At 40.0% G+C, this 22,791-nt stretch overlaps 1 protein-coding gene across 1 annotated transcript in view; it reads left to right on the top strand.

The window, feature by feature from the left end:
* Positions 1-22,791, top strand: part of ABCA13 (ATP binding cassette subfamily A member 13) — a 375,209-nt gene that overhangs the window by 107,560 nt on the left and 244,858 nt on the right. Inside the window, exons 19-27 of the mRNA XM_019518403.1 lie at positions 1,012-1,188; positions 4,933-5,227; positions 8,315-8,429; positions 10,050-10,379; positions 13,897-13,966; positions 16,629-16,763; positions 18,432-18,530; positions 19,900-20,086; positions 21,204-21,422. Coding sequence (XP_019373948.1) covers positions 1,012-1,188; positions 4,933-5,227; positions 8,315-8,429; positions 10,050-10,379; positions 13,897-13,966; positions 16,629-16,763; positions 18,432-18,530; positions 19,900-20,086; positions 21,204-21,422 — 1,627 coding nt within the window. The remainder of the gene's footprint in view (positions 1-1,011; positions 1,189-4,932; positions 5,228-8,314; positions 8,430-10,049; positions 10,380-13,896; positions 13,967-16,628; positions 16,764-18,431; positions 18,531-19,899; positions 20,087-21,203; positions 21,423-22,791) is intronic.

The following is a 22,791-nucleotide window of genomic DNA, read 5'->3' as shown; positions in this document are numbered from 1 at the left end:
TGCCATGTCAGGGGGTCGGACTTGATGATCTGCTCAGGTCCCTTCCGACCCTACTAGCTATGAAACTGTTTCTTGAAAAATCTTAAGGAGTTTGGAAACCTCCCCTACCTACTCTTGACTGCCTAAAGTAACATGAATGATCAAGTACATGTGTAGATCTGGGAGAATTTATCCACAGGTTTCTATTCTACATAAATGTAGCAAGAATTGTTTTTATTTCACATTGTCTTGTAATGTAACATTATCTCAGATATACTTGGAGATTAGCACAAACCACAGAAAAATGGATGCGGACCTGAACTTTGGCAAAGGCTGAGAGAACCGGGTTTAACTGCAAGTGCAGACAAAGGCCAGTCCTGAATCTCAGATCTAGATCTGGAGCAAAACATTCAAAGTGGTTTTGAATTGGAAATTTGGCCTAGGTACTTTTTAAAATATGAAGCCCAGACTGCCAATGGCTGATCTACATGCAGTTTCTGGTGTCCTGCGGGGATGAAGGATAACCCTGCGATTCCTGAAGTGTACAATGACACTCTCACCTATGACTCATAGGAAGTCTTATGTGAACTTCAAATTTGCCTGTGTGGAAACTTCCTGTCTTTACCAGACCAGAATTACTCTTCTGTATAGCTACTCTCACACGTCAGGAGATGGAATTGGTACCAACAGAGCTGAGTCAAGCATCTAAACTTTTACTGTTTTTTCCTGAACAGGGTCTTCCTTCTGGAATTGGACACACATAATATCATCATTAGTCTGGAATGGAATGTGAATTCAGGGAAAGATTTTTTTCAAAGCACCTAAATAATGTAGAGAAGCACAAGCTTGTACTTGTACTTATTAATTTCCTAGGTGCTTTTGAAATCTCTGTCCTTAATTGATTCTTTCTTTCCTTCTTTCCTTACAAAAAATGTTCTATTTCTGTAGTATATTCATACTGCACAATGAATGGCTCTGTTTTATGCATGCTGTACTGAAACCAATAGTTTTCAATTTGTTTACTCTGCTCAGAGGCTATGATGGACAAGATGCTCAACAACTCAGTGATTGAGCAGATTGACCTGTTGTCACAGCTCATGGTAAATATCTCCTCCTGTGTGTTACTGGATCGTTTCCAGCCTTTAGAGTCTGTTGAGAAATTGGAGGCAAAGGCTCATGAGCTCATGCAACAAAACAATTTCTTGGCTAGTAAGTACCTCATTTAACATACATATTGACAGGAAACCTCAGACTTCATAGACCTGTTGTGTCCCATATTTCCTTGTAAGAGGGTGCTGTAGTGCTTCAGCAGCTATGAATACATGGCTTAAAATATAAATATGGTATAATCACAAGCACATTTGCTTGGTACAAATACACCTCTGAATCTTGAACATTGTAATGAAAGCTAATGATGTTGCTATTGTAACTGTGGAAACATTAGTAAATGAATCCCCAGAGTCATGTATACCTAATAAATATTATACTTGGAACAACAAATATGTAATATACAGCTAGAATGCAATGAGGTGAAAGAATGCCAAGATCTCTAACCCTCCCAAACCAGCCAAATGAAGATAGTAGCTATTCTTTTAAGACAAGGTCACCCAAGTTTTCACCTTTTTGGCTGCCTATAAATGTGCTGGTTCATGTTCTAATGAAATTAATAGTCTGCTCCACATTCTAATTAGAATGCTCCAGCTTGTGTCATGTGTATACGTGTTTAAAAATGGCCACAGGGGTGCTTTATGTAAACCTTGTTGAATGGTGTTCAAATAAAGCATCCCATGGCCATTTTTAAACCCATGGGGGCTGAATACACATAATGTTGAGGCATTTTAATTAGAGTGGCTCTCCAGGAACTGCTGGAGTTAACATGCAACCGCCCCCAGAATGTGTATAGGCAGCACTTTTTTAATTTTTAATTTCTGTCTTCTGGATTTACAAAATAAAATGAAAATTAATCTTTCTAGTAGTCATGTTTGATATAGAAGCTAACTTTTGAATTGGATCATTTACTCAGAGTAAGTTTAGTGATTTTGGTCATTAGGATGACTGTCTCTATACCTCTTTCTTGAAAATCCTCCTTGCTGCAGGAGAGCTATCTACTGTGCTAAAGAGTGATTTCTCTCTTTCTCTCCTTTCTTTCTTTTTTTCTTTCTTTTATTTTACTATTTAAGAAGCTTCCTATTCCTGCCTGAGTTGCATGGGCATATGTTGCTCTTGCTAAATAGAAAGGTGAAGTCCTGGATCTGTTGATGCCAAAAGAGCCTTGCCACAGATTTAACTGGGGCTAGGATTTCATCCATAGTTTTGTTTATTTTATCATTTCTGACTCCTGGTAAATTCTGTGCTGAAGTCTCCAGGGCTTAGGATATACTTATGCAACATGATTACTGTAGATTATAAGCTTTGGATTTTAATTCTTAATACGGAGCAGATATGCAGCCAGCTCTGCCAAACTAACTGCTTGCAGTAGGCACAAATAAAGTGCCTGGCCACTAAGGCTTTAAATAATGTCTCATTTGACATGGGTCTAATTGCCCTGGCATTTGAGCTGGAAAAAAACAAGCTTGGCACAGCCATTTACATTGGTTGCCCTTCCAAGCTGAATTGCTTCTTCTCAGTGAGAGCGCACAACCTAGCTGGCCTGTCCTGGAGATTACCCACAATAAACTTAGATTCATACAACCATGTCTCATGAAAAAGTGTTAGCACATTTTATCCCACATACTTCAAAAGGACTTAAAACAGGACAGCGGACTTTTACATCTGTAGGATCCCAGGACAGAAGGCTTTCTTCTGGGACAGTCGAGATGTCTATTCACAGCTGAGGAGGAAGGAGATGCCGGTTTGTATTGAGCAAATATCTACTCTAGGATAAATTGACTAGGGAGAGGATACATAGCCATTTTCCAAAGGGAACAGAGTGCCTATAAGGCTGTGTGCTGTGTATCCACTCCACTTTTCGCTTTTTCCCTGGAGTGAAGTCAAATTACAGTGGAGTAAATGTGCTGCATGTCTGTACCCTAAAGGTGATTTTTAAGGGAAATTGGGTCCAATAGATGTAGGAATTAATATCAGTCAAAATCTGGGGCAGTGCAAAACATCAGACCAGTACTTTGGAGTTTTTATTGCCTGTTCTGTCACACATATATATTTACGTGACCTTGCTCTGTCATGCTCAGAAACAGATTTTCATCTTCTGCTCAGAAATAGAGGGAGGTAGGAGCCACAAGGGAGACAGGCAAAGGATTTTTGCACCTTTCCTGCAACACGTTTGTCAGGTTCTGAACCAAAGGAAGCTAATTTTGACTACTCACATTTTAGCTTTATCTTGCTGCTTCTCCTGTATTAGAGGCTCCATGCAAGCTAGTATCTTGCCTGCCTTCAAGAAAATAGGTTCAAAGCTTTCTGAAAACTTGAAGATGATTGCCTTCCTTTTATGAGGGTAATCTGTGCAGTACTTCTCTGTTACATCATCTGATCTAAGCACATCTTCCTTTTTAGTGAATGATGTACAACTGAAATTTGGCTTTCTTAACTAATTTTTGAAAAATATTTGGCAACTTCTAAATCTTCTTGGGTGGCAGGGGGTATTAAGTTTTCCCCTAAATTGGAAATTGTTTTTTAATCTTTGGCCAGCTTAAAAAAATATGAAAGGATAGACTAAAATGTCCTAAGAATATTTCTTTCCTCAGAAACGAAGATGATCTGGGTTCCTTTCAATGCACAGCCCTTTATAATAAAAATGAAGACAGCTTTGCTTCTCAAACAAGAATGGCAAATGTGTTTCTACCATTTATCCAGAAGGAACGTGTCAGAGGAGTAGGGGCAGGAGAAGCTTTAGTCTCCTGTTCCTGTACTTGACTTCATCTCTCATGATTCAGAAATAGGATTGACCCACTCTCCCTGAAGTTAAGATGAAAATAAAAAAAACATTTATTTTGCCATGCTAGTGCTGTATAGGAGCAGTGACTCCACCCACTTGGTGGAAGAATAAAGGTCTGCCTCAGAGGTACAGTCTTCTGATCCCCATTCAAGGGAGTATAATTTTTAGGCGGCCAAATGTATTGGGAACTTTGCAATGTTTAGGATCATAAGGGCTGCCTATACATATGGTTGAAGGGGGCGTTTTAATTGGAGCAGTTCCTGGAGATTTGCTGAATTAAAAACATCACAGCGTCATGTGTATTAAGCCCTCACATGTTTAAAAATGGCTGCGGGATGCTTTACCTAAAGCTCATTCAGTGAGTTGTAGTTAAAGTGACCCATGGCCATGTTGAAATGTGGCTGGGGGGACTTAATACACTTGACATGGCAGGGATGCTAGAGTGTTCTAATTAGAATGCATTGGAGCATGTGTATAGGCAGGCTAAGTTTTCTTGCAGCAACTACAGAAATTTTAGATAAAAGTAGAGGAAGTGTGGAGAAGAAATTTCAAAGGTCAAAATACAGAAGTGCTTTACTCTCGATTTCTCTTTGGGCTAAAGAAAAAAATGCCATTTTGAGTCAGTTTCAAATCTTAGAAGTGGAGGAAAAAGAATGAGCTCTTTCATTGTATTTATGTTTAATATTCCAAAACATCACCTAGTAATTTTCAAGAAAAGAAATTCACTGGGTGATTAGTAGAGACTTGAAGGAGTTCCTATTTCAAGGTTTGAATCCCACTGTGTTGAATCCTAGGGTTGCAGTAGAAGTGGCTTAAAATGCAGTGCTACTCTTTGGATAAACTATGCATCCATATTATTTACAGGTAGACAGTAACTTTTTATAAATGGGTAGGTGTCATAAAATGATTTGATTGGCTATTGATTACCTTCAGAAATAAGGTAGAAAGTTGGGGACCTGAGACTAGAATTTGTACTGCAGGGTGCACAAAATACAGGACTCTGAGACTGTGGTCATTTAAATCTGTGAAACACCTTACTGTATTTTCCTTTCTTGTAACAGGCATCATATTCCATGCATCAGACAACAAGGCAAACACAGATTACCTTCCTCCACACATTTCATATACAGTCCGGACCAGTGTTCTGTTCAGCATGAGAACAGATTTGATTAAAAACCCATTGTGGAAATTCCACCCGCAGAACCTGCCAGCTGATGGATTCAAATACAACCACATCTTCATTCCACTGCAAGACATGATTGAAAGTGCAATTGTTTCAGTGCATGCTGGAACTGATGCTTCAGAGCCAGAAATACAAGTGCAAGCTATGCCGTATCCATGCCACACAAGTGACCTGTAAGTAAATTTGCTCATTTGAACCTTAAGTGGCATTAGTTTAGCTGTGATCTGACTGAACTGTCCCAAGAAATTCCCTGGAAACCTGTTGTATTTCTCTACCTGGTGGTTGCCCCAATAAGGCATTGAACCAGCATGATTGGTTCTGGTGGATCTCACTTTGCGATTCCCAGAAGAGAATATTTGGGAGGGAACAAGTACAGCAGCAACTCACTGTGACATCTTAACCTGGGCAGATGGCCTTGTAAGAGCTGTTATCAGCTAGTGTTCAAAATGCCAATAGGGCTGGGAACTGGTTTGGAACCAACTCGATTATTAGGCATGTGTGAAGTGGGTCCTATTTGATTTGGATTCGACCCAAATCGGGGACAGTGATTCGCTTTGCTGACTCGGATCACTGTCTCTGATTTGATTTAGCTGAATCCAAAGATTCGATGCTGATTCAGAGAATCAGTGATTCAGACATAGACAGCTTTAAAAGTTTTTCCTACATACCTTGAGGTACCAGCATGGCTTGTGAATGCTGGGGCCCACGCAGTGTCCCACAGGAGTGCAGGGGGGGTGGTCCTCCACGTGCTCAGGGGCAAACCCAGAAGTGGACCAGAAGTATTCCAGTTTACTTCTGGGTCTTCTGGAGCCCCTCTGCACCCCCCCATCTCAGCAATCGGCCACAGGGGGACCCCAGGTGCCCCCCCCCAGACCCAGGAGGCCCCCCAGCACATGGAAGTGGACCGGAAGTACTTTTGGTTCACTTTCAGGTCTGCTGCTGAGCATGCTGGGAAGTCCCCTGAGCTTCTTTGGGATGCTCCATCCATCCCACCATCGCAGCATTTATGAGCTGCCTGTTACCTAGAGCTATGTAGAAAAAACATTTAAAGCTGTGTCTATGTCTGAATCTCTGACTCTTTCCAAATTTCTGTGAATCAATTCAGAGGGTTCCAATTTGATCTGGAGAAATTAAAGGGTCCTCTGATTTGATTCAGAGATTCAGCCACCAAATTGGGCTGAATCTCCGCCAAATAGAATCAGGGACCAAAGCTTTGTACTCCTATCTCCCTCTACGTCTGAGCAGCAGATGAAAATCTGTTTCTGAGCATGAGGTGTATAGCACCCTGATGAGGCAGATGTGGTTAGCTTTGTTAGTCTGAAATCTAACTATGGCTCTTCAATGTACAGGACTTGCAGTGTACACATGTTTTGTTCTTGGCAATCTCAGAATGGGTGTGAAGGTAGAGACAGTTCATGTAAAGGTCTTGATTAGGCTCCAGACCTTGAGCAAAGTCCAGGTGGGGTCCTATAACTGTGCCATGTAAGGGTCAGGACTGTGGTGTGTTGTTTTTGTCATGGAGGTATTCCCTTAGTTGTAGCTGATGGAGAAAGCCCAAAAGGTCTTCATAAAGCTGCACCTTATTGAACTGTGTAGGAGAGCAGAAGAAAAGATGATGGGATAGCCCAGAGCACTTAGGGGGACTGAGAGTGTGGGTTGATAGGTTGATGATATTGATGTGGACTGTATTATTGTTTTTGAAGAGTGAGTGTAGAAGATTGTTCTTCCTTCATCTTCTTTAACAAGTTAGACGTGTTTGTGGTAGGAAAATGTCTGTTATATCTGGGTGACTCTATGGTCTGCTTGTTAGTTCTGTGAGTCTGGTGCTAATTTATTCCTGTTTGCTGTATAAGACCCTGCAGAGGCAGTTCCTCCTTTTCGTTGAGAGAATAAAGTACATCTTTTCAGAATAGGCTGTGTGGTATGTAGAACAATGTGGCCTGGTCACCTGGAGTCTTTTGGGCCCCTGCCAGACGTTCAGGTAAAGGCAAGTTAGGATCACTTGTGTATGGCAGGAGGCATGATTGTGGGCTGCAGATCCTGTCATGGTTTATTGTCATCCCGGGCTCTCTCTGCGCTGACAAGTAACAAGCTTCTGTGGCTGGGACCCCACAGCTGATGGGATTTGCAGCTGCTGCAGCACCCCATGTACTCCTGTGGCTGGGAGTCCTATAGGTGACAGAGCTTGCAATCGCAGGAGTGCCCTATGCACTGCTGTATCTGTGAGCCCAATGGTGGCAGCACATGGAGTGCTCCTATGGTTGTGAGCCCCATTAGCTGCAGGACTTGCATCCATGGCAGTGCATGGTGTACCCCCACAGCTGGGAGCCTTGTCTGCTGTTGGGGCACCCAGCCACAGGGGAGCACATGGCCACACGTTCAATTAATGCTGTGATAACAATGAGCCACAAAGTTATTACATGTTGTTTGTAAAATAACTGTGTGGCTTATTCCTTGTTTTGTCATGCTATTTAACTGATCAAATGTGTAGCTGGGTTACAACTGGTTGGTTCATCTGACTGGTATCTGATTAGAAAGAAGACATTTGAGATACCCGAGCAAGTTTCTTGAGCAGATTGATTAGAATCATTTTTATTCAGTTGGGCACAGTGCCTTCGAGGAGCACAGAGGGGGTTAGCTATGTTAGTCTGAAGTTAGGCAGAAGTGAGGGTAGGGTGGCACCGTAAAATAACTGGTTCAGACAGCCATGAGCTTTTGTAGGCAACAACCTATTTCATCAGGTGTAATGAATGGACTGTCAGAAAAAAATAATTGTATATAGAGGGAAAGGGATTGGAGGGAGGAGACACTATGTACATGTGGTGATTCAGTATGTGGTTTATATATGCAGAAGATAAGTGTCACTAAAACCAAAAGATGAGAATGCAAATAGTGAACATTAAGGTGAGGAATACTTCCTACTAGAGCAATGCTGCAAAGCTGATAATATGTCAAGCACTTTCAGTATTTTCATTTGGAAATAACACATTGAAATATACTTCAGTAATTATATTTCACTGTAAATAGAGCCTCATTTCAAAGAGGCAATATAAAGGTTCTACTGTTACTGTTAAATTATAATACATATATTTACCTAGTAGCAGCAAAAAGTATTTCTAGACCTGAGTTAAAGTGAATGTTTAACACACGCCATACATTATTCTTTTATGTATATGTTCTGAATAACACTGTATGGATATTAACATCTATATAATTGTCTTTCATCTTTTAGGTGTTGACAAATATATTTGTGATTTCAGATTCTTGAACAACATAGGGTTTTTTTTCCCACTCATAATGATGCTAACATGGATGGTATCTGTTGCTGGCATGGTCCGGAAACTGGTTTATGAGAGAGAAATTTGTCTTGAGGAGGTAAGAATTAGTGGACCTAGTGTAAAATGAGTTTGCCAAAGGTGTCCTTAAAGACTAAAAACAATGGCGACAATAAAAATCTTTGAGAGATGGCTTTGTGTACTTATAAAACTGCTCTATTTTTTATTTTCTTCTTTTGAGCTGTGAGCCTGAGTTCTACCTGCCAGCTCAGATTCACAGGGATGTTGTTTTGAATTTGAGCTTCGCATTGCTGTGTGGAGATTTATATCTGAAACAAAGGAGAGCAACAATTGAAAACACTGTAAAATATAAAGTTGAGAACCTTTCTTTAAAACCAGTCTTGTCAACAGAGATCCCAATCTTCCTAGGTGCTGTATGCCTTCAGCTGATGGTATGTTTATCCATTCTCAAACAGTAACTATATACTAGCAATCAGCATGACCTTTCTTTAGAGTAGGAGAAAAAACAAACAAGAAAAGACAGTCTATTTGAGAAAACATACATGCATTTACAGTGTGATAGTTTTCACTGAACTAAATAAAAATGGCTCTGAACAGTATTCTTCAGAGTTTTACAGGAGAAGTGCACAGAGGGAAAACATGTTATTTCATTGAAGGTAGCATCTATGGGAGTTCACACCCTGTCTTCAGTATCTTGCAGAACTGGGACCTTATGTAGATGCTGTGTAGATGTAGTACCATTTCTATCCCACAAATCCAAGTGCTGTTCTTCATTCTGCTGCTGACTTGCTGTTGAACTTTGGCAAATTATCTAAACTTTTTAGACTGGTTTTTCCCTGTGTCTAAAAGAGGGTTCCATTTATTTTACAGGGGTGTTTTAAATATTAATTCACTATGTCTGCAAAATGCCTTTTACTCTGGTTGAAACATAATATAAAAATACTATTTTAGTTCGGCTAGTGCTTTTTTAAGTGGTGGTCTTGGAGGTATGTGGTGTCATTAATATCTGCTTTCATGAGGATTCCTATGCAGAAGCTGAGAATGGAAGAATTTAGTCCATATTCTACTGCAAGCTCTGCAAGAAGGAAAATTGTAAATGTTACCATGTTTGTTAAAATGGCACATTTTCTTTTCAGATACTTTAACTTTAGTGAGAAAAACAAAAAAATGAAGCATAGGAGTGTTTCATATTTGCACGATATTATAATTTTTTTGCAGGGCTCTTTTAGTTTTTGTCATTCTGATTGTTCACAGGTTTCCATTATTATGGTTATATTATGCTATCTTTTATTACTGTTGTTTTTTTCATGCCGAAGATGCACAGAGTAGTTTTAAGCATAAAAGGGGGAGATTCCCACTTCAGGGGCTGTTACAATTTAAGAGTCTGATGCTGTAAATACTTGCAAACAAACATTATGCCCATGAACATGAGTAGGCCTTTTAGGCTCATTGGTCTTCCTCCTGCTCATCTACATTATGCTCAAAAGCAAATGTCATCAGGAGAGAGCCATAACTTAAAAAAAAAAAGAAAAGAACAACAGAATGTTTTATCGGGTCTCACTCTTATCCCATATACTGTTAATACAAGGGTGAAGTTAATACAGCTGTGATCTTTGGGGAGAATGTCTCTTGCTGTCTCTCTTCTACTTAAATTTTAAGAGCTCTATATTAACTGTAAGGTATTTCTTTGGTTTTGCAGTATATGAAGACAATGGGTGTGCACCCATCCATTCATTTCCTAGCCTGGTTTCTGGAGAATATAGCTGTACTTGCTATAAGCAGCTGCACTCTGGTGATCATTTTAAAAGTGAGCGGCATCTTTGCTTACAGCAACAGCTTCCTCATCTTCCTCTTCTTCCTTGATTTTGGAGTTGCAGTTGTTATGCTAAGCTACCTGATGGGTGCATTTTTTAGCAGTGCCAATACAGCAGCCCTCAGTGCCAGCCTTGTGTATATGATAAGTTTTTTACCCTACATAGTTTTGTTGGTTTTGCAGAACCAACTGAGTTTTGCCAACCAGATCATTGCTGTAAGTACTTTTTTCTTTCTTTCTTTCTTTTTTAAAGTTGTTTTATTCATTTTCATCATTCATGGCCATTATAAAAAAAAACAAAAACAAAAAACACCCCTTCCCTTACTTTGTCTGTAGATTCTTATTTGGGCTTATATCTCATTGAAACTGCATAGCTTTCCTTGATGGGAAACTAGCCAAGAAATACCACTCTGAATGCAACAGAAGGGAATCAGAAAGTGAATGTTCAAGAGAATTGACAGAACCCAATAAAGAGCATAAGGCTCTACGTTCCTAATGCTGCATGTATGATGGAAAAAGATACATTCTTAAATACACGGTTTTTCTTTTTTACACAAAAGAATACCATGAAAAATTAATGCCATCCACAAAAGGGATGGCACTCCATCTGAGGAAAAACATTACTTCTTTACAGGAAAACTAGTATAAACTTAGTGAAAGGTAGAAATCACTCATGTTTAAAATATAACTACAGAAAAAGAGTATAAGAATACATGCTGCACTTTGTGTCTTTTACAGATATTGTTTGTGCTGTGGAAATGTGTAAGATGTTATCTTAAATTTTGTTAAAAATACAGTGGAATAATTGTACGTTAGCAGACAGGATAATAATAGGAGTCAGGTAATTATCCACTAACTAGTTACCATATTATCTGGTTGGAGTTTTGCTATATTCTGCTGAGCAGTTTTGTCATACATGTTTTTGTTATGGACTGAGCTATGGTGATGGTGGTTACTAGGACTGTGCAAAGCTTCGAGTGCTGATTTGATTCAGAGGAGATTCGGCCTGATTCAGCGGCCAAATCTCTGAATCTGAATTGAATCAGGACACCAACAAAAAGGTCTGAATCAATTTGGAAAAGATTTGGAAAGTTTCAGAGATATGAGTAGTCCCTGCTCACCACTGCAGGGAGCTGGACCTGGACTCCATGCCAGTAAGTAGGGTGGGGGGGCACTGGAGGAGGGGGGAGGGGACCATGGGGGGACCCCTGCCAGGCCCCATCCCCTGCCTGCTCCCCCAGTCCCTCTGAGTACCCACCAACCCCCTCCCGCTTTCCTGGACCCGGCGTCCCAGCTCTTCAAAGAAAAAAGAAAACAAAGCCCCACACTCACTGGATGATGCCAGGGTGGGGTGGGGGGGCGATCCCTGCTGTCCCCCACTGCCCCTGCTGTGTGGGGGGCTCTGCCATGATCCCCCATCCTTTGACCATTCACTCACTGCAGCAGCCTCAGGACTTCTTGGGGCTTGTGGCAGAGCCCTCCCACGCAGCACAGGGCAGTGTGGGGCAGCAGGGATTGCCCTCCTGCCAGGCAACAGGGCTTTTTTATTAAGTGCTGGGATGCTGGGGCCGGGCAGGGCAGCCATTGACAGGGCTGGGAGAGCGGGCAGGGATGGGGCCTGTTTGATTTGGAGATTTGGTCGATTCAGTGATGGTCGAATCTATGAATCAGATTCAGTTGAATTAATTTGGGACAGTGATTCAAATCACCAAATCAAATCACTGTCCCCCAAATCGACCGAATCCAAAGTGAATATTAGCTGCTTTGCACATTCCTAGTGGTTATTCTCCTGAAATTTCTGTTTTAAGAATCAGTATACTTGCTCAGAAAGCATTTTGTGAATCAGTATCACACTTACGTTCACTTGTCCGGTTTCCTCCTAATGTATTTATTTAATGTAAAAGACTACATCTACTTCAGAAGACTCTTCTCATGCATTTATACACCAAGTCTTCTATAAATGACAGAATAAACCCCAGAGAGAACTTACTTAATACTGAACTTGAAAACCCTCTAGTTTGAAAGTATTCTTGGAAGATCATACAAAACCTGTGTAAAGAATTCAGAATTAGACCCAGGTAGGAGCCTGTGATACTTCTGTTGAGGCCCAGAAGGATTAAGAAGGTTCTGTAATTTGGATTAATAACAACATGAGTTTAGGCCAATAAATGTCTTAAGTATTAAAGTAAGGATAGAAACAGAAATAGTTTAGGCAAACAATTCTCTTTTTGATGTATATTTCAGATATAATCTCAGTAACTTTTAGAAGTCATTTGTATTTGAATTTGTACTTAATGTTTTGCACACCATTAACTTCCTGTTAATGCTGTGACAATAAATTAAATATTTTAATACAACCAGAGAAACAATTTAAATAATACCATAATTACAGAGAAACAAATAGTATAACCTAGATGTCCAACTTACTGCTCTTTGATTCTAGGGTAGGTGTATACACACATTATATATTAGATAAAAGTAAGCAAAGGCGATCAAGTAACTTTATGTTCATGAACAATAAGTGTGGTTCTTGTTCCACACACAGCAGTTGCCTGTGCCACTTGTGCCATGTGTTGGCCACTCCTGGCATAATGATACGCCACTGCAAGATTGGGGTCTAAACAGGTTAAAGGGCTACTTTATTTTTTGGGAGTGGGACAGTTGCCCTTACTTTTCATATTAGGTACCTGAAAGGATTCATTCCCAGGGCATGAAATGCTGCAGAAACATAAGGGGATACCTGTATGGCTTCCCAGGTATTTGAGAGAGCACTGAGAAGCATACTGGCCTTCCCCCCACCCACCCCCAAACCTCCCACAACCCTTCTTGCTCCCAGTTTTCATGAACCAAACCTGGAAACGGGGCAGTAAAGCCTCTGTGACAATGCTGTCAAACTCTGTTTCTGGTGTGCTTGAGGGGAGTGGCAGGGGCTTGTCCCCAAGACAGCTTTATTGCCTTTTTCCCAGGTTTAGGGTGTGTACAGTGGAAATAGCTATGGCTTGGTGGGGCAATGTACTGGAAGGGCTCTAGATACAGCCACATTGGACGTCACTATCTTAAAATACATGAGACCTTGGTTATGAGTTCACATTCAAATGACAGAACTTTCCCCATACCACAACGCCTTATATTTTATTAATATATAGTAATGATTTGGTTTCCTCTATTAGCCTTCAGATGCTGGCCAGTGATTTTTTCCATTTACCATCAGTCATCTATTCTTATTACATTATGTCCCTGAACTTGGTCATTTTCCATTTTGTGCTTTTCTGATGCAGTATGCCCCATTTATATTGCTCCATTGGAAATTAAATGTTATTTCCTTGCAGTAGAATACCTGCCCAGCGTACAGTACACAATGTATGTTCCATCAGCCTCTGCCTCTTGTGAGTTCTGGGTCATTCACTTACTACAGAAAATAAATTGCTTTATACATACTTCCACTGTTATGCATTATATATTTTCAATATGTGGTGGATTTATGATGCTCCATAAATTGTGGTAAGGTTAAATAATGCCTTCAAATATTAATACCTAAGTCCGTAAAGCTCTCTAACTTTGAGAGTGTACTTCTGCAAAATTCAGATAAATATTGTTCAAGAAGTAAAAAGAAAGGCTGGATCACTAACTTATGTGGAACTGAAAGGTCCATTGTTTCTTCATTTGGACTTAGTTCAGCTTCTTCATGAAGTTTTATACATGTTAATTTCCTGCTTCTTTTGTACTGTTGCAGTGCCTTTTGTCTACAACTGCCTTTGGACAAGGGGTGTTTTTCATTACATTCTTTGAAGGCCAAGAAATAGGTAAGATCTCCTGTTAGCTAGAAGCTTTTGTAATAATGGTTTACGGAGAGCTAAATGTGAAAACCCATTCCCCTTGCTTTGTGCTAAAGAGCATCAGATTGCCAGTGAGCAGCTGAACTCAGAATATAAGGTGTAAAAAGCCCCATAATGCCCTTACATTCTTTCCCCTCTCCCCTCTTAAAACTGCTTTAAATTGTGGAAGGCTATAATGACTGAAAGGGGCTGATAATGCAGGATGCAGGGAAAACCCTATCCACACTCCCAACATTGCAGATACTTTTCAGCAACTGGAAGATAACTGAAGTATTTAATTAGTTCTCAGAAGTTGTTAGGTAGCACTATACCACTGCCATGCTATCTTCATCCAGTAGCAGTACTGTGAAGATAGACAGAAGGCTAGATCTGTAGCCAAATTACATCTAACAGAATAGCACTGTGAGCGGCTTTATCTTAGGTCTGATCTGGTGTTGGTCTACTGCTGGAGAGAGTTCTCAGTATCCCAGCAATGGAGTTTTGGCCATGGAAATGTTTTATGAAAGGGACAGGGAATTCAGTATTGGGGATGAAAGTTACTTTAACTGTTAAGAAAAGGGGAGCTCTGGGCACCATATGAGTGTCATCTCTCCCCGCCTTCCAGAAGCAACATTTCAGGTGATTTAAAGTGGTCTTTTCATGTATTCAATTAAATCTGAAATTTAAGATGATTTTTAGGCAATTTATATTGGTTCTGTAATTCAAATATGTTCACATTGTAGGAAAACATTGTAAACTTGTTTTGTTAAGAAATTCACAATCAGGACCTTCAGAGGTGACTCAATTATTAAAGCTGTACTTTCAATCTTGTATTGTGTCGTCTTGTTAACAGCAGTGCTTGGGGTTCAACCTGTTGAAAATACTTGTATTTGAGAAATTATGATGAGGCAAATTGGTGCAAAATCTGTTAGGAAGATTATATTGTGCCTGATCCAAAGCCCAGGGATCTCAGCGGTCAAGGGCTAAGTACATACAGTCAAACACCCCAAGGCTGAATTGATTCAGTTTTTGCAGGTTAGTCTAAGATGCAGGGATTAAACTGAGAAACAACTAGACAGACATTCATTTTTGATTCAGGAAATGCAGTCACATGCATGCAGGATCTCAGGCCAGAAACTGGGGGGCACTAGAGCACGGCTCTCTGGCCCGTAGCCAGCATGGGCTGTGTGTTTGCTTCCTCTTCCTGCTGCCCCTGAGGTCTCTGGGATTTGCAATCCAGAATTACAGAAGCAGGACCCTGCAGGCTTGCTCATTGCTTCCTCTTCCTGCTTCCAGGTGGCTCTGGCATTTGTAGTCCACAGTTGCAGCCAGCAGTAAATTCTTATCATGGCAAGGCAGCTCTGTACTCAGGGGATGGGAAGTTTAACCCCCATCCCTGGCCCCAGACACTAGCCAGAGTTTGCCCAGGGGGGAAGGGTGGGTCCTTTTTTTTTTTTTTTTTTTTTTTAAATCCTCATGATTACAGCCTGAGTAGGGATTTTTTTTAACTCTGTAATTGATCCAAGGTTCAGTCTTCTCTTTCTTCTGCCATAAGTGGCAAAACTCTCCTAGTAAGAACATTGGATTATCTTAAGCATAGCTGCTGTTTGAGGGGGTTGTAATTAAGTGGAAGCTAAGAAGTATGGTGGATCTAGTTGAAAAATCCCTGCTGCTGTGAGGAAAAATGGCTTTTTTGGGGCCAAAATTGATATTTCTGGGGAAACTTTTCCCAAATTTCTGGTTTTCTCAAGATATGAAAAATGTTCCTCATAGGATTTCCTGAGCTGCTCTGTTGCATTGTTGCCACTTTCTGACAAATTATGTGGAAAAATGCAGTGACTTATTTGAACCTTGTAATTTGAGCCATAAAGTAGCTCTATCAAGTCTAAATCTTAATTACTTCTATTGATTCATATCTTATTTCCTTTCCTCCTACTTACTTTAACTTACTATAAGACTTTTTGAAATGATTAGTGTTGGGAGCCCCAGTAATGGATTGGCACCTCCAGGCACTGCTGTCATATAAATGATAAACAACGATATGCTCCATTTAGTTATGATATGGGGGTTTCAGCTAAATAAATCTGCTCTAGGTCTCTTATAAGCTTATTTCATCATGGGTATCAACATTCTGTCCTAAAGCCTGATTTATTGCATGCACGCCCAAAGAATAGCGTGCGCACACACGCCTGATTTATTGTGCATGTGAGCGTGTGCACATACACATGCGCGCACTTGATTTCTTGCATGCTCATGCACACATGTGCACACATGCCTGATTTTTTTGAACACATGCACATACACAGGCATACACACACACCTTTGCATATTTTATTTGAAATTTTGGGGACTTTTTTTGTTGCCAAAACAGTCCAGTAAAAAAAAAGCAACTTAAAACTGAAAAGGAAAAAAAAACCCTGCCACTCTGAATTCTCTTACATTTTCTCAGCAGTAATGTTACCTGTTACCTGCTGTTCCAAAGAGAGACCAAGAGGTCTAACAGTTTATTCTTTTAAAATTACAGTTATTAACTACGTTGTTTTTGTCTGTCGGTGCTTTAGTATATTAAGTGTTTCGTCTTGGCCTATTGATGGCCCGCCTACCTGTTGTGCTTTATAGATTTAATTCTGATCTTTTTTTCTGTTTCTAGGAATTCAGTGGAGCAACATGTACCAGACCTTGCCACAAGGAGGATCTATTACTTTTGGATGGGCATGCTGGATGATTTTCTTTGACTCAATTATGTGTTTTATAGCTGGCTGGTATTTCAGCAACACAATTCCTGGTAAGATCAATGAGGGCTTTTTTTTTTAATCGCTACCCATTTAAATATTCTTTTTCAGCATCTGTAGATTTAATAATTTAATAAAATGGATTGATTCCCTCCTCCCCTTTCAAATACAATTAGAAAAATCTTCAGTACTCAGAGTCAGAGCCTTGACATGCCAAATTCATGACTAATACGTAACATATTTCATATATAGCTAGGTCAGTAAACAGTGTTAACAGATGGGCTGGAATTTGTAATGTGGTATCATGTCTTGGTCTCTATAAAGAGTACAAATAGTTGGGTAAGGACTTCTGGGGCTGATTTGACACTTGATAATAAGAGAGTCCAATCTAGTAGCAAAATCCTATTGGAGTTAAGTGGAGATTCTCTCTAAATAAGTCTTAATATCTGGCCTCTTATTTAAAAAAAAGGTTGCTTTTCAAAACATTAAAGGACAGTATTTAAATAGCTAGTTTTTGTTTTTTTCTTGTTAACCCCCTGCTTCCCTATCCCAAGTATGTCTGTGGGCCACAGCTGTATAACTGAGAGTAGCTAAATCCCAAGTTTATTCTCAGAAAATGTTGAGATGTTTAATTTTTCCAAATTTCTCCAGACATTTATGAGTGTTCTTGACTTGGTGGATGAGGCACGTGGAATGATTTCTAATTTGCTTTTCTGAGCATCTGGGATTTACACTCACTCACATCTGTATATCACATGTTTTGCTGTGCTAATTTTATATTTATTTCAAAATGAAAAAAGGATAGAAGCCCAAGATGGAAAAGTAGGTGTGCCAATTTAAGTAACAGAATCTCAAGCAAAAGCCTTTAACTTATAATGAAGGATGTTGCTGCCATTCAATGCCACATACTATTGCTCCACAGTCTTAGACATGAACAATATACATAATGCAAATGTTATATGAAGCACTGAAAGGTCAAGAAATGTCAAACATGAGTTGGCTTGTGCAGCTGTACTTCTGCTTCTTTCTGCTACAATATATGAGTCCCATGCTGGCAGTTGACGACTATCTGTTGAAAAATGAAAAAATAATCCTGAGTATTTCTTTTGTGTAGTGAGATGATTTCTTGGAGGATCATCAGCAGTTGAGCATATCCTATGTCAATTCCCCTACCAGCAGGATGGGAGGCGAAGCCAGGTGGTAGAGCAGGGTGTGATGCCTTGGTGTTGGACTGTTCCTCTGAAGCCCACTGGCAGGAAACTTCACACTCTGAGACTCCGTTGTTTTTTTTGCCAGGGAATGATCCCACAGCTAAATGTCTCCAGTGTCAGAGATTAATGGTACTTTTTACTCCAGTGTACCAAAACTGGCAGACTTCAATATCTTGGAGAAAACTGGTAATTAATTACACATGGATTCTCCCACTAATGTCTGAATCACTTTCAGAATGCCTTTTCCACACACAAAATACAATGATGACGTTTCTTTTGATATTAGTGATAGCTAGGTTGTCCCCAAAGCTTGAAAATGAGGTCAGACATTTTGAAAAATGCATGTGATAAAAATCCAAGTGATACAATAATATAGATAACATATTGTATGGTTTTCCTGCCTTTCCCCCAACTCCTTCAAAAAAAAAAGGATAAAAAATATTGAAGCTGAAAAAGTCATTAATTTTTCAAAGATTTGTTTCAATTGTTTTTCTTATAATTAACACTGAGGTCGATTTGGATTAAGGGAGCCATGGTACTTTCCTTTAACTGTCTCCTATTGGAAGAACTTCTGCAGTACAGACAGGAGAAACAAACCTCTAACTTACGGTAAGTTGTTTTTTGTTTTCTTTTGTTTTTTTTCAATGAAAATTTGTAAGGAAGAGGTTTGCGATAGGATGGGACACTTTATAAGCACCACTTTCATTTTCTGCTTCTCTCCAATCAATCATTTTTCATGGTTTGCTAAGCCCAAATCCATATCTCATTCCTTATGCTTCCTAGAACATTGCCTTATTTTTTTCCAGTATACAGTATGTAAAGTATTTCACTGAGTTACCTACAGTGATGTCTGAGTGGGTGCAGTTTGACTAGAACCCCTTGCTATGGACAAGTAGTTTAAATGTGCACTTGACAATATAGAATTTTGTGGGCCATTTTGCTGCCAATCCATCTACCTTTGTTTGGCACCCTGAAGTTTCTCAGTCTATTCTATAGTGTTTGCTGCATAGTCTGAACAATTTTATGCTCATTAAAGCATATGGTCAAACTCAGTTTCTCTGCACTTTGATTTCATCACAAAAAGTCTGATGTTATCTGTGTGTTGCTTCCATGAAAGGCTTTTTATATGGGGTTTTGGGAGTTTTCTTTTTATTTTCCCGTATTTTCTAAATGCTGCCCTTTCAGACTGTTTTCTAGCCTTGTATTTCAATAACAGACTGTTATCGCCTCTATTTTTCACTGCTGCTGCCTACAACCATTTTCACTGCTGATTTCCAGCTCTGTGCTTGGCTGCTTATCAATTCCCTACATGTTCTGCTGCTTAAAATCAGATTTATTTTCTTTCCTCTAAGGCCCATTTCACAACTTTCTCTTGTGTTTCTTTTCATTAAAGATTTTCAGGTAAAGACACATACATGCCACCCATATCTACTCCTGTGCCTTGGAAACTCCTCTGTGAGCTCTGAAAATTAGTATCTCTGAAATGGCTTAGCCCTCTATAGGAGAGGTGAGAAGGACCAGCTATTCAGGGCTGATGTATTTTGGTACCTCTGTTAGCAAGGCAGTTTTCCAAAAGTTATCAAGGTTCAATTAACTTGAAGCTGCTGCAGCGATGGTCCTGACCCCAGGTAGGGGCCAGAGCGAGAGCCATAGCAGCCATGTGCCCTCTGCCCCCCACCCCCTCATATTTAATTCTAAGATGAGGGTCCTTCCACCCCATGTTAAATAGGGGGAAGCCCTCATCTTAGAATCAAATAAATATGGTAAGTACAACTATGGACCCTTCACCAATGTAAATTCAACACAGCATTTTTTATTCTAGTGGAGCTGTGCTAATTGACACCACCAGAGGAATGGATTCTCTAGTTTTAATATATAGCAACCATGACCGTGTTAGGAAAAGTAAAACTAATGAATAGTCACTTTATAAATGCTAGTTTCTAAAGCCTGTGTGGTCTGTGATTCTTCACTTATCTAGGTTCAATGCCTCAAGAGCAGAAAATCACTAGTGAAGAAGGAATATCTCAAGGCGTAGTACTTATTTCACTCACCAAAGAATATACACAGAGCAGAAAGACTGCAGTTAAAGATCTAAGCCTCACTTTCTACAGAGATCAGATCACAGCTCTCTTGGGGCCCAATGGAGCTGGCAAGACAACAGTTATGTATGTCCATTGTTTAACAATGAGCTGTTACAGTTTTTTCCACTTATTTGGTGCTCTAAAATGTGTTTGTAAGACAGCAAATGAACGCTAGGCTTATTAACTTATTATTATTACACGTTTTTAAGGTGTAAAGGACTCAAAAGGTATAACTGACATGGCTTAACTGGACTGGGTTTGCCTTGGTGCATGGCAAAACCAGTGCATTGCTCTGGAAAAGTGGGCCCCCTTGAACAGAGCTTCCTTAACAGAGCAACTCTTTTTTAAGCAGTTGTGGTGGTAGATGTTGTAAAGGGGAAGGGTGGAAGTAAATATGGAAGTTGGTTCTTATGTAGAGGTGCATAGTGACCTCTGGGAAATCTTCTTGCACAGCATTGCACCTTTGTGCCTACCAGATGAAGAGCTTGGAGGCTTTCTGGGTTTGCAGGCTTTGCTCTTGGATGTTGAAGATGGTATTTTGACAAATGGAGGGAAGCAGAAATAACAAAATGAAAATCATTTTTAAAAATGGGATTTAATTAAAAAGTTAATTTATTTCTGCCCTTTCTGTTAATTGAAATATCAAGAATTCTGACCATTTCCCCCCCTAAGCTTCCACAGGTACATAAATTACTAATAAGAATGAATTGGACTCTAGATTAAATCAACTTGATTAACTTGAGTAAGGGATTCAACATTGAGTCCCTATAAAGTTAGGCGTTGTATCTGATCATTTGCTTACTGTTAAACTTTAAATATATTTCTTATTTAAACATAATTCAATTGAATGCTTACTTTTGCTAAGAAAATGACCCTGGTTTTGGAAGCAGCAAGGAAGAGGAGAGATGATTGAAATCTGGGTTAATTAGGGAAAAAATGGTTATTAGCAACTTTTCTGTAATTATAAATGGGCAGATATCTCCTGGCACAAGTCAGTTTTGTGTGAAAGTAGCTAATAGAAGTACTTTGATCTACATGAACAGAGTACCGGGCTCAGGAACTCAAGGACAGTTATTTATATGATGCGGCTCTTAAATAAGAATTGCTGAAATAAATGAATCACTGAAATTCAGGATACAACATACAGTATGGCTTGAACATGGGGTGTGTGCTTCTGAATTTCTCTTTTTTCTTGTATCAGATCAATGTTGACAGGCCTGTCCCCACCCAGTTCTGGTACCATTATCATCAATGGAAGGGACATGCGTACTCATCTGCCTGCTGTCAGACTGGAAATTGGTGTTTGTCCACAGCACGATGTACTGTTTGACATGTTAACTGTGCAAGAGCATCTGTTGCTTTATGGCTCAGTGAAGGCGTCTCATTGGACAAAGAAACAGTTAAACCAACAAGTCTTTAGGTTAGTGGTTACTATTTTTTGGGCTGGAAAGCGCTGTTGTAGGCTGTAATTTCATAACCACTCCAAGAACACCAGGTCCAACAAAAAAAGCCACATGGAGAATTAGAGTCCAGTGAGACCTAATACAATTATAGGAATATATATTTTAGCAACACCTTTGGTGACAATTGTACAGTATTTTTAAATCTAGGCTCTGCTATCTTTAAAATAAATAGGCAAAGGAGTTAAAAACAAGCAAACAAATACCAAGTTCGAACAAGACGGACAAAACCAGGACTATGGTTGCTTCTCTCCTGTACAGAGCCTAATGTAATGAAGCAATCCTGACTATAGTCAATCCTGACTATAGTCTTTAAATCTGATTCTCAACCAGGGTGCCTTAAGACCCTTTCAAGGGTGCCTCAGGAGTCGCACAATATTTGTGTACCCAACAGTGCTAACATGATTCATGAGATATAGACCAGAGATTTCAAATAGGAATCAATAGCTTTAAAATCATTCTGACCTCTTGTGGTCTTTCCAATTTCTTTGCAACAGAAGAATTGTTCTATTACTTTTCCATAGCCAAAAAACAAGTGAAAACCTAAGAGGGGTACCTTGACTCTAATGAGGTTGAGAACCACTGCTGTTTCTAGTGGGAAGTCCACAAGGTACTGCCTGAGCTGAAATGAATGTTTCAAAGAGATTCCTAATCATGAACTTCCTTGGAGTTCATGTGGACTCAGGAGTTTCCCCATGCAGATACTAGTACAGTCCAGGAGCCCCTAATCATAATTAAGAACTTAGTCCTAGGCACTGCTTGCAGATGTGGAAAAAACACCCCCAAAACAGTGCTTTACTTTAAATTTGCTACGCTCCTGTACCAAGCCCAGTGCATGACCAGGAGTCATTGTGGTAGTTGCACCCGGCTTTCTCAATGCCTGTATAATGGGCCTTTTTTTGCACTTTTATCTAATAGCTGGTTGAATCAACTGTTAGATAAAAGCACCAAAAAGCCTTGCTGAAGCACCTGATCTATACAGATCCTGCAGGTCAAAGTAATGCACTACTGCTTTTGGTAAAGCATATCCCCCCACTCAACCCCCCCATGTTTCATAGTTTCTAGGGTCAGAAGGGACCTGAGCAGATCATCTAGTCTGACCCCCTGCCATGGCAGGAAAGAGTACTGGGCTCAAACGACCCCAGCAAGGTGTTCATCTGACCTCCTCTTAAAAAGCCCCAGGGTAGGAGCCTGCAGCACTTCTCTTGGAAGTTGGTTCCAGACCCTAGCCGCCCTGACCGTGAAGTAGCACCTCCTGATATCTAACCTAAACCTACCCTCTGCCAGCTTGTGACCGTTATTCCTGGTCACTCCTGGCGGTGCTCGGGG

The sequence above is a fragment of the Gavialis gangeticus genome, unplaced genomic scaffold, assembly GCF_001723915.1.
Source record: "Gavialis gangeticus isolate Ggan-Ray unplaced genomic scaffold, GavGan_comp1, whole genome shotgun sequence".
Classification (NCBI taxonomy): domain Eukaryota; kingdom Metazoa; phylum Chordata; order Crocodylia; family Gavialidae; genus Gavialis; species Gavialis gangeticus.
This window is presented reverse-complemented; position numbering and strand designations above follow the sequence as displayed.